Source organism: Oncorhynchus masou, unplaced genomic scaffold (genome assembly GCF_036934945.1).
Source record: "Oncorhynchus masou masou isolate Uvic2021 unplaced genomic scaffold, UVic_Omas_1.1 unplaced_scaffold_2370, whole genome shotgun sequence".
NCBI classification, from domain to species: Eukaryota; Metazoa; Chordata; class Actinopteri; order Salmoniformes; family Salmonidae; genus Oncorhynchus; species Oncorhynchus masou.
This window is the reverse complement of record NW_027008829.1, coordinates 50001-62863: the sequence shown is the minus strand read 5'-3', so window position 1 is coordinate 62863 and position 12863 is coordinate 50001. Positions and strand designations below refer to the sequence as shown.

At 47.3% G+C, this 12863-nt stretch overlaps 1 protein-coding gene across 1 annotated transcript in view; it reads right to left on the bottom strand.

Annotated features, from left to right (window-relative positions):
* Positions 1 to 10802: 10802 nt before the first annotated feature.
* Positions 10803 to 12863, bottom strand: part of LOC135533413 (ELKS/Rab6-interacting/CAST family member 1-like) — a gene marked incomplete at both ends in the record, with an annotated part of 50884 nt that continues 48823 nt past the window's right edge. Inside the window, one exon of the mRNA XM_064960746.1 lies at positions 10803 to 10847. Within this exon, the coding sequence (XP_064816818.1) occupies positions 10803 to 10847 (45 nt within the window). The remainder of the gene's footprint in view (positions 10848 to 12863) is intronic.

Here is a 12863-nt window from a genome sequence, read left to right as displayed (position 1 = left end):
CTGTACCTTACTGTCCTGTCCTGTACCTCACTGTCCTGTCCTGTACCTCACTGTCCTGTACCTCACTGTCCTGTCCTGTACCTCACTGTCCTGTACCTCACTGTCCTGTACCTTACTGTCCTGTCCTGTACCTCACTGTCCTGTACCTTACTGTCCTGTCCTGTACCTTACTGTCCTGTACCTCACTGTACTGTCCTGTATCTTACTGTCCTGTCCTGGACCTTACTGTCCTGTACCTTACTGTCCTGTACCTCACTGTCCTGTACCTCACTGTCCTGTACCTCACTGTCCTGTCCTGTACCTTACTGTCCTGTCCTGTACCTTACTGTCCTGTCCTGTACCTTACTGTCCTGTACCTTACTGTCCTGTACCTTACTGTCCTGTACCTTACTGTCCTGTACCTCACTGTACTGTCCTGTATCTTACTGTCCTGTACCTTACTGTCCTGTACCTTACTGTCCTGTACCTTACTGTCCTGTACCTTACTGTCCTGTACCTCACTGTCCTGTACCTCACTGTCCTTTACCTCACTGTCCTGTCCTGTACCTCACTGTCCTGTCCTGTACCTCATTGTCCTGTCCTGTACCTTACTGTCCTGTCCTGTACCTCACTGTCCTGTCCTGTACCTCATTGTCCTGTCCTGTACCTCACTGTCCTGTCCTGTACCTCACTGTCCTCTCCTGTACCTCACTGTCCTGTCCCTCATTGTCCTGTCCTGTACCTTACTGTCCTGTCCTGTACCTCACTTCCCTGTCCTTTACCTCATTGTCCTGTCCTGTACCTCACTGTCCTGTCCTGTACCTCACTGTCCTGTCCTGTACCTCACTGTCCTGTCCTGTACCTCACTGTCCTGTCCTGTACCTCACTGTACTGTCCTGTATCTTACTGTCCTGTACCTCACTGTCCTGTACCTCACTGTCCTGTCCTGTACCTCACTGTCCTGTCCTGTACCTCACTGTCCTGTCCTGTACCTCACTGTCCTGTCCTGTACCTCACTGTCCTGTACCTTACTGTCCTGTCCTGTACCTTACTGTCCTGTACCTTACTGTCCTGTATCTTACTGTTCTGTACCTCACTGTCCTGTACCTACTGTCCTGTCCTGTACCTTACTGTCCTGTACCTTACTGTCCTTTACCTTACTGTCCTGTCCTGTACCTTACTGTCCTGTACCTTACTGTCCTGTACCTTACTGTCCTTTACCTTACAGTCCTGTCCTGAACCTCACTGTCCTGTACCTCACTGTCCTGTCCTGTACCTTACAGTCCTGTACTGTACCTTACTGTCCTGTACCTTACTGTCCTGTCCTTTACCTTACTGTCCTGTACCTGACTGTACTGTACTTTATCTTACTGTCTTGTATCTTTCTGTCCTTTACCTTACTGTCCTGTACCTTACTGTCCTGTACCTTACTGTCCTGTACCTTACTGTCCTGTACCTTACTGTCCTGTACCTCACTGTCCTGTACCTTACTGTCCTGTCCTGTACCTTACTGTCCTGTACCTTACTGTCCTGTCCTGTACCGTACTGTCCTGTATCTTACTGTACTGTTTCTTACTGTCCTGTACCTTACTGTCCTGTACCTTACTGTCCTGTACCTTACTGTCCTGTACCTCACTGTCCTGTCCTGTACCTCACTGTCCTGTCCTGTACCACTGTCCTGTCCTGTACCTCATTGTCCTGTCCTGTACCTTACTGTCCTGTCCTGTACCTTACTGTCCTGTCCTGTACCTCATTGTCCTGTCCTGTACCTCATTGTCCTGTCCTGTACCTCACTGTCCTGTCCTGTACCACTGTCCTTCCTGTACCTCACTATCCTGTCCTGTACCTCACTGTCCTGTACCTTACTGTCCTGTCCTGTACCTTACTGTCCTGTCCTGTACCTCACTGTCCTGTCCTGTACCTCATTGTCCTGTCCTGTACCTCACTGTCCTGTCCTGTACCTTACTGTCCTGTCCTGTACCTCACTGTCCTGTCCTGTACCTCACTGTCCTGTCCTGTACCTCATTGTCCTGTCCTGTACCTCACTGTCCTATCCTGTACCTTACTGTCCTGTCCTGTACCTCACTGTCCTGTCCTGTACCTCACTGTCCTGTCCTGTACCTTACTGTCCTGTACCTTACTGTCCTGTACCTCACTGATGATGAGTAAAAGAGAGAGAGAGAGAGAAATCATGAGTAAAAGAGAGAGAGAGAGAGAGAGAGAGAGAGAGAGAGAGAGAGAGAGAGAAAGAGAGAGAGAGAGAGAGAGAAAGAGAGAGAGAGAGAGAGAGAAATCATGAGTAAAAGAGAGAGAGAGAGAGAGAGAGAGAGAGAGAGAAATGATGAGTAAAAGAGAGAGAGAGAGAGAGAGAGAGAGAAATCATGAGTAAAGAGAGAGAGAAATAATGAGTAGAGAGAGAGAGAGAGAGAGAGAGAGAGAGAGGCCATGAGTAAAGTGAGAGAGAGACAGACAGAGATGGAGTAACTGAGAGAAAGATTAAAAGCCTAGAAGGCAGCAGGATGCTAATCACTCCAATGTGTGGAGAAATAAAGTGAGGAAAAGAGTGGAGGAGAGGAGGGAAGGGGAGGGATAAAGGAGAGGAGAGAGGGATAGAGGAGAGGATGGATAGAGGAGAGGAGACAGGGATAGAGGAGAGAAGAGGAGAGGAGAGGAGAGGAGAGGAAGGTCCAGGAGAGGAGAGGGAAGGAGAGGAGATTAGTCAGAGGGCAGAGGAGAGGAGAGGAGGGAAGGGGAGGGATAAAGGAGAGGAGAGAGGGATTAGGAGAGGATGGATATAGGAGAGGAGAGAGGGATAGAGGAGAGGGAGAGGAGAGGAGAGGAGAGGAGAGGAGAGGAGAGGAGAGGAGAGGAGAGGAGAGGAGAGGAGAGGAGAGGAGAGGAGAGGAGAGAGCGCGTGTCCCTCACTGCCAGGAGGTCAGATAGCATTACCACAGACAACCCTATTTCCTAAGACCTGATCCCAGAGCTAAAACCCTCCTCCTGTAAATGGCCTTAAGGCACCCACAATACCTCTGGATTTGAACCAGCCAACCCAAGCTGAGCTTAGCACAAGATGAAAAATGGCTCCTATAACATTATGTGGACAAGACGCAGCTAAATAAGCTGGAGATATGAATCAGCTATAGATGGTTGATTTATGTCCACGATACCCAGAGCTTTAAAACTGTATATATCATGCACTGTCTTTGTCTAACCTTGACCAGGGTGGGAGATACATATGATAGGGAGACTCAATGTAGTAGCACACACACACACACACACACACACACACACACACACACTGTTGTGCTGTAACAGTATCGTCCCACTAATCCTGCTTTCCTAATGACTGGTACCGAGACATTGAGACATGGCTCAGCTAATGAAGAGCTTATGACTGATTTTCCCCTGCGGTCCCATTCCAGTCAGTCTTAAGGCGTTTTACAGGAAGAGGGGCATTAGCAGCAGGTCCTAGATCAGATTTAACAGTCCGCCTTAAAGACCCTTAAAGACAGGAAAATATCCAGCATTGTCCATTGACAAAGAGGAAGAGAGGGGACAAAAGGTAATACCTTTCCTCCTCAAGGTGTTGAGAGGTGTAGAAGAGGAGAGGGTATCCTTGGCTGTTTCATGAGGTGTGTGATCCTACTGGCAAGTGTCTCCACTGACATTTTCAACATCTCCCTGTCTGTAATACCAATATGTTTCAAACAGACCACCATAGTCCCTGTGCCAAGGAAGCGGTTAACCTGCCTAAATGATTACCGCCCCGTAGCACTCGCGTCGGTAACCATGAAGTGCTTTGAAAGGCATGGCTCAGATCAACAGCATCCACACCCTAGACCCACTCCAATTTGCATACCGCCCCAACAGATCCACAGATGATTCAATCTCTATTGCACTCCACACTGCCACTTCCCACCAGGACAAAAGGAACCCCTATGTGAGAATGCTATTCATTGACTACAGCTCTGTGTTCAACACCATAGTCCCCTCGCAGCTCATCACTAAGCTAAGGACCCTGGGACTGAACACCTCCCTCTGCAACTGGATCCTGGACTTCCTGACGGGCCACCCCCAGGTGGTGAGGGTAGGCAACAACACGTCTGCCACGCTGATCCTCAATACTGGGGTCCCTCAGGGGTGTGTACTTAGTCCCCTCCTGTACTACCTGCTCACCCATGACTGCGTGGTCAAACACGACTCCAACACCATCATTAAGATTGCTGGCGACACAACAGTGGTAGGCCTGATCACCGACAACGATGAGACAGCCTATAGGGAGGAGGTCAGAGACCTGGCAGTGTGGTGCCACAACAACAACCTCTCCCTCAATGTGAGCAAGACAAAAGAGCTGATCGTGGACTACAGGAAAAGGCGGGCCACAGGCCCCCATTAACATCAACGGGGCTGTAGTGGAGCGGGTCGAGAGTTTCAAGTTCCTTGGTGTCCACATCACCAACAAACTATCATGGTCCAAACACACCAAGACAGTCATTAAGAGGGCAGGACAAAACATTTTTCCCCTCAGGAGACTGAAAAGATTTGGTACGGGCCCACAGATCCTCAACAAGATTTATACAGCTGCACCATCGAGAGCATCCTGACCGGTTGCATCACCACCTGGTACGGCAACTGCTCGGCATCTGACCGTAAGGCACTACAGAGGGTAGTGCATACGGCCCAGTACATCACTGGAGCCAAGCTTCCTGCCACCCAGGACCTATATAATAGGCGTGTCAGAGGAAAGCCCATCAAATTCACCCATAAATTCACCCATAAAGTCACCCAAGTCATAGACTATTTTCTCTGCTACCGCACAGCAAGCGGTACTGGTACGCCAAGTCTAGGACCAAAAGGCTCCTTAACAGCTTCTACCCCCCCCTCCCCCCGCAAGCCATAAGACTGCTGAACAATTCATTAAATGGCTACCAGACTATTTACATTGACCCCCCCCCCCCCCTTTGTTTTGTACACTGCTTCTACTCGCTGTTCATTACCTATGCATAGTCATTTCACCCCTACCTACATGTACAAATGACCTCTAACCTGTAACCCTGCACACTGACTCGGTACCGGTACCCCCGGTGTATAGCCTCCTTATTGTTATGTTATTGTTACTTTTTATTCATTTTTACTTTAGTTTATTTGGTAAATATTTTCTTAACTCTTCTGCACTGTTGGTTAAGGGCTTGTAAAGAAAGCATTTCAAGGTAAGGTCTACACTTGTTGTATTCGGCGCATGTGACAAATAAAGTTTGGTTTGATTTGATGAGAGCAGAAACAGATTCTTTCCTCCTTTCCCTGCTATGAGAGAAGAAACAGAGAGAGAAACAAGAGACAAAGAAGAAAGAACAGAGAGAATATTGTGAGCACAACAATATTTTAAACAAAAGCAGCATCAGCAAAAACGGTAAAAAAAATGTTTTTAAAAATACAGAGAAATAGGAAATAAAAGCAAGTCTTGTTCATAATGGCAGAACATGGAGTTCCATATGGCAGAACATGGAGTTCCAAACGGCAGAACATGGAGTTCCATACGGCAGAACATGGAGTTCCATACGGCAGAACATGGAGTTCCATACGGCAGAACATGGAGTTCCATACGGCAGAACATGGAGTTCCATACGGCAGAACATGGAGTTCCAAATGGCAGAACATGGAGTTCCATATGGCAGAACATGGAGTTCCATATGGCAGAACATGGAGTTCCAAATGGCAGAACATGGAGTTCCAAATGGCAGAACATGGAGTTCCATATGGCAGAACATGGAGTTCCATATGGCAGAACATGGAGTTCCATATGGCAGAAAATGGAGTTCCATAAGGCAGAACATGGAGTTCCATAAGGCAGAACATGGAGTTCCATATGGCAGAACATGGAGTTCCATATGGCAGAACATGGAGTTCCATATGGCAGAACATGGAGTTCCATATGGCAGAACATGGAGTTCCATATGGCAGAACATGGACTTCCATATGGCAGAACATGGAGTTCCAAATGGCAGAACATGGAGTTCCATAAGGCAGAACATGGAGTTCCATATGGCAGAACATGGAGTTCCATATGGCAGAACATGGAGTTCCATAAGGCAGAACATGGAGTTCCATATGGCAGAACATGGAGTTCCATATGGCAGAACATGGAGTTCCATATGGCAGAACATGGAGTTCCAAATGGCAGAACATGGAGTTCCATAAGGCAGAACATGGAGTTCCATATGGCAGAACATGGAGTTCCATATGGCAGAACATGGAGTTCCATATGGCAGAACATGGAGTTCCATATGGCAGAACATGGACTTCCATATGGCAGAACATGGAGTTCCATATGGCAGAACATGGAGTTCCATAAGGCAGAACATGGAGTTCCATATGGCAGAACATGGAGTTCCATATGGCAGAACATGGAGTTCCAAATGGCAGAACATGGAGTTCCATATGGCAGAACATGGAGTTCCATAAGGCAGAACATGGAGTTCCATATGGCAGAACATGGAGTTCCATATGGCAGAACATGGAGTTCCATATGGCAGAACATGGAGTTCCATATGGCAGAACATGGAGTTCCAAATGGCAGAACATGGAGTTCCATATGGCAGAACATGGAGTTCCATATGGCAGAACATGGAGTTCCATATGGCAGAACATGGAGTTCCATATGGCAGAACATGGAGTTCCAAATGGCAGAACATGGAGTTCCATATGGCAGAACATGGAGTTCCATATGGCAGATGGCAGAACATGGAGTTCCATATGGCAGAACATGGAGTTCCATATGGCAGAACATGGAGTTCCATATGGCAGAACATGGAGTTCCATATGGCAGAACATGGAGTTCCATAAGGCAGAACATGGAGTTCCATATGGCAGAACATGGAGTTCCATATGGCAGAACATGGAGTTCCATATGGCAGAACATGGAGTTCCAAATGGCAGAACATGGAGTTCCATATGGCAGAACATGGAGTTCCATATGGCAGAACATGGAGTTCCAAATGGCAGAACATGGAGTTCCAAATGGCAGAACATGGAGTTCCAAACGGCAGAACATGGTGATGAGGAACTATGTGTCGTCGAGGTTCAAAATAGAACAAATAAGAGAGTTTGAAAACAATAGAGAGAAAACGAGGAGTTGACGTCTCTCATCAGTTTGAGAATGAACAGAGCTTTGGAACTAACGGAATGATATGGCATCATGAATCAATGGACCCCACATGCCTAACAGATTCCAAAATCATTTAATCTCAAACTGGCTTTATCAAGGAGGAGATTACAGAATAATAATCCCTGGTGTCATCATCGGGTAAATCATATTCTCTCTCTGTCTCTTTTTCTCCAGAGTTGACCATCAGTGTAAAAGCAGAAACCTCGTCCTCTAACGTGGGTCTCAAAGCCAACGACAACAAGTGAGGCCTTCGGTTTCCTTTGGTTGTTGCTTTCTTCTGGAAGCAGAACTCTTTGGCACTACAATCTCTTCTAGAGCACATTAACACAAACATTTGTTTTCGTTTGCTCTTTCCACTTTAATCATAAAATACAGACAGGTATTGCCAACGTCTGAATTACACTCTCTCTCTCTCTCTCTCTACAGCCAAACACACAAACGCCTCCACCCTCACACTGCCCCCTGCAGCATTTCATAAGAACTGCAGCCTCCCCTGCTTATTGTACAGAGGTCTTCCTGAACCAAGGTCAGTTTTGCATTACACCCTAATACCGAAGTTTAGCATTTGAGGTGAGTAAACTGATCTTAGGCCAACCACTACCTAGACCGTTCCCCCCCCCCCACCAGTTGATATGAATCTGACAGGCTCAGCTTTAAAAGAGCCCTGTATGTCTGTGCCAAGTGAACCCATGTCAACACCCTGTATGGTGTCCAATACATTACCTGTCAACCACAAGTCTATTATTTATGAAGCATGAACATTCAGTTGAGCATATTACTACTGATCTGTTATAATGGGATTCACACATATTACTACTGATCTGTTATAATGGGATTCACACATATTACTACTGATGTGTTATAATGGGATTCATACATATTACTACTGATCTGTTATAATGGGATTCACACATATTACTACTGATCTGTTATAATGGGATTCATATATATTACTACTGATCTGTTATAATGGGATTCATACATATTACTACTGATCTGTCATAATGGGATTCATACATATTACTACTGATCTGTTATAATGGGATTCACACACATTACTACTGATCTGTTATAATGGGATTCATACATATTACTACTGATCTGTTATAATGGGATTCATACATATTACTACTGATCTGTCATAATGGGATTCATACATATTACTACTGATCTGTTATAATGGGATTCACACACATTACTACTGATCTGTTATAATGGGATTCATACATATTACTACTGATCTGTCATAATGGGATTCATACATATTACTACTGATCTGTTATAATGGGATTCACACACATTACTACTGATCTGTTATAATGGGATTCACACACATTACTACTGATCTGTTATAATGGGATTCATACATATTACTACTGATCTGTTATAATGGGATTCATACACATTACTACTGATCTGTTATAATGGGATTCACACACATTACTACTGATCTGTTATAATGGGATTCATACATATTACTACTGATCTGTCATAATGGGATTCATACATATTACTACTGATCTGTTATAATGGGATTCACACACATTACTACTGATCTGTTATAATGGGATTCATACACATTACTACTGATCTGTTATAATGGGATTCATACATATTACTACTGATCTGTTATAATGGGATTCACACACATTACTACTGATCTGTTATAATGGGATTCATACAGATGTAGGATCTTAATTTGATCATCCTGTTGCAGGACAACTTTTCTCTGAAGTTTGTCATTTTCACTTAGACTTCCACCAGAGACTCTGGGTTCGAGCCCAGGCTCTGTCGCAGCCGGCCGCGACCGGAGGTCCATGGGGCGACGCACAATTGGCCCAGCGTCATCCGGATTAGGGAGAGTTTGGCCGGTAGGGATGTCCTTGTCTCATCGCGCAGTAGCGACTCCTGTGGCGGGCCGGGTGCAGTGCACGCTGACCAAGGTCGCCAGGTGCGCGCTGACCAAGGTCGCCAGGTGCGCGCTGACCAAGGTCGCCAGGTGCGCGCTGACCAAGGTCGCCAGGTGCGCGCTGACCAAGGTCGCCAGGTGCGCGCTGACCAAGGTCGCCAGGTGCGCGCTGACCAAGGTCGCCAGGTGCGCGCTGACCAAGGTCGCCAGGTGCGCGCTGACCAAGGTCGCCAGGTGCACGCTGACCAAGGTCGCCAGGTGCGCGCTGACCAAGGTCGCCAGGTGCGCGCTGACCAAGGTCGCCAGGTGCGCGCTGACCAAGGTCGCCAGGTGCACGCTGACCAAGGTCGCCAGGTGCACAGTGTTTCCTCTGACACATTGGTTCGGCTGGCTTCCGGGTTGGACGCCACTGTGTGAAGAAGCAGTGCGGCTTGGTTGGGTTGTGTTTCGGAGGACGCATGGCTCTCGACCTTCGCCTCTCCCGAGTCCGTACGGGAGTTGTAGCGATGAGACAAGATAGTAGCTACTAACAATTGGACACCACGAAATTAGAGAGAAAAAAAGGGGTAAAAAAAAAAGAAATGTCTGACTTGATTCTCCCTTACGAATAATGTATGAACCCTTACAGACATGTCCTTTCCTGTTGCTGCAGGGTTATTTTCATGTTGTAGCAATCTGGCTCAAATTAAGATCCTACATCTGTATGGGCTGTCCAAACTTTCACACATTCCATAACACACACACGTGTGCATACACACACACACAGATACTCACACACACACACTAACACCTTCTGATTCAAACTATTCATCTCCACGTTTGCATGTGCCAGTACGGAGTCGAAGATCAGAAGTCTCTCTTTCAGAAGGAATATTTAGAGCTAAATCACACCTCAGGGGGAGAGAGAGAGAGAGAGAGGGGGAGACCAAGAGAGAGAGAGAGAGAGAGAGAGAGAGAGAGAGAGAGAGAGAGAGAGAGAGAGAGAGAGAGAGAGGGAGGGAGGGGGGACCAAGAGAGAGAGAGAGAGAGAGGGGGAGACCAAGAGAGAGAGAGAGAGAGAGACCAAGAGAGAGAGAGAGAGAGAGAGAGAGTGGGGGAGACTAAGAGAGAGAGGGAGAGAGAGAGAGAGAGAGTGAGAGAGAGAGAGAGAGAGGCCTAAGGTAAAAAGACTAGGTAAACTTTACAGTGGTCTCTTCAGTGTTGAGGACTCTTCATAAGTCTTCCTTTTAGGGGGACAGTGAGTAACGTCTCCCCAAGAACAGAGCATCATTTTAGGGGAAGCGTCGGGATTACCTTCCCTAAGAATGGATCATCCTTCTGGGGAGGACAGAGTGGACAGCCTCCCTAAGCACGGACGGATGGACGGTGCTTTGTAGGGAAGAGTCTTTGAGAGGACCGAGTACTCCGGGGAAACACTGTTTGTGATTTTCTCCCAAACTAAGATGCAGATGCATCCTCTGAGGGAAATATGAAACATGAGCAGATGGGACACATGTTTGGCAGACATGACCAGGAGATGTTATGAGTTTAGACCTAAACCATAAATCACACCGTAATTAATTAAAATCCCCCAACAGATGAAGACACACAGAAGACATTGAAATGGAATGAAGGCACAAAGTAGGCTGGGACATTTGGAACATTTGAACCAAAAAAAGCAGTTTAACAAGCAGGTCAAAAAGAGTCACCAGCAGTAGAAGCAGTCAGAAGAAATGTCATGTTCATAGAAGAGAAAGCGTTTCATACCTTGCACCACTTAATGCCGGTGTGGTTGGAGTCATGCAAGTACTTCTGCACAGCACAGGCAGTGAGTAGCAGAGAAGACAGGGAGAAGAGAAGACAGAGAGAAGAGAAGACAGAGAGAATAGAAGAGAGAGAGAAGAGAAGACAGAGAGAATAGATTATAGAAAATGCAGAAGCAAAGCAGACAGGAGAGAACAGAACAGAAGATAGAAACAGAACAGAGAACAGAACAGAGAACAGAAGATAGAAACAGAACAGAGAACAGAAGATAGAAACAGAACAGGGAACAGAAGATAGAAACAGAACAGAGAAACAGAACAGAGAACAGAAGATAGAAACAGAACAGGGAACAGAAGATAGAAACAGAACAGAGAAACAGAACAGAGAACAGAAGATAGAAACAGAACAGAGAAACAGAACAGAGAACAGAAGATAGAAACAGAACAGAGAAACAGAACAGAGAACATAAGATAGAAACAGAACAGAAGATAGAAACAGAACAGAAGATAGAAACAGAACAGAGAACAGAAGATAGAAACAGAACAGAAGATAGAAACAGAACAGAGAACAGAAGATAGAAACAGAACAGAAGATAGAAACAGAACAGAGAACAGAAGATAGAAACAGAACAGAAGATAGAAACAGAACAGAGAACATAATATAGAAACAGAACAGAAGATAGAAACAGAACAGAGAACAGAAGATAGAAACAGAACAGAAGATAGAAACAGAACAGAGAACAGAACAGAGCAGCTCAGATGCTTTTTGAGAGAAATCAGGCAAGAAATGTCAATTGGAAGAAGCAGAGAGACAGAGAGAGCTGGATGAAGGCAGTTCAGGAGAGACTTGGGGAAGTTGGTAACCATGAGACGTTTTGAGACCCGAGGGTGGGGAGAGATGGGGACAGCATGGGACTGGACAGGACAGGAGAGACTTGGGGAAGTTGGTAACCATGAGACGTTTTGAGACCCGAGGGTGGGGAGAGATGGGGACAGCATGGGACTGGACAGGACAGGAGACTTGGGGAAGTTGGTAACCATGAGACGTTTTGAGACCCGAGGGTGGGGAGAGATGGGGACAGCATGGGACTGGACAGGACAGGACAGGACAGGAGAGACTTGGGGAAGTTGGTAACCATGAGACGTTTTGAGACCCGAGGGTGGGGAGAGATGGGGACAGCATGGGACTGGACAGGGCAGGGCAGGGCAGGGCTGGAAAGAGATGGGGACAGCATGAGACAGGACAGGACAGGGCTGGAAAGAGATGGGGACAACATGGGACTGGACAGGCCAGGGCTGGAAAGAGATGGGGACAACATGGGACTGGACAGGCCAGGGCTGGAAAGAGATGGGGACAACATGGGACTGGACAGGGCAGGGCAGGGCTGGAAAGAGATGGGGACAACATGGGACTGGACAGGCCAGGGCTGGAAAGAGATGGGGACAACATGGGACTGGACAGGGCAGGGCTGGAAAGAGATGGGGACAACATGGGACAGGACAGGGCAGGAAAGAGATGGGGACAACATGGGACTGGACAGGACAGGGCTGGAAAGAGATGGGAACAGCATGGGACTGGACAGGACAGGGCTGGAAAGAGATGGGGACAGCATGGGACAGGACAGGACAGGGCTGGAAAGAGATGGGGACAGCATGGGACTGGACAGGGCAGGGCTGGAAAGAGATGGGGACAGCATGGGACTGGACAGGACAGGACTGGAAAGAGATGGGGACAGCATGGGACTGGACAGGGCAGGGCAGGGCTGGAAAGAGATGGGGACAGCATGGGACAGGACAGGGCAGGAAAGAGATGGGGACAGCATGGGACTGGACAGGACAGGACTGGAAAGAGATGGGGACAGCATGGGACTGGACAGGACAGGACTGGAAAGAGATGGGGACAGCATGGGACTGGACAGGGCAGGGCAGGAAAGAGATGGGGACAGCATGGGACTGGACAGGGCAGGGCAGGGCTGGAAAGAGATGGGGACAACATGAGACTGGACAGGACAGGGCTGGAAAGAGATGGGGACAACATGGGACAGGGCAGGGCAGGGCTGGAAAG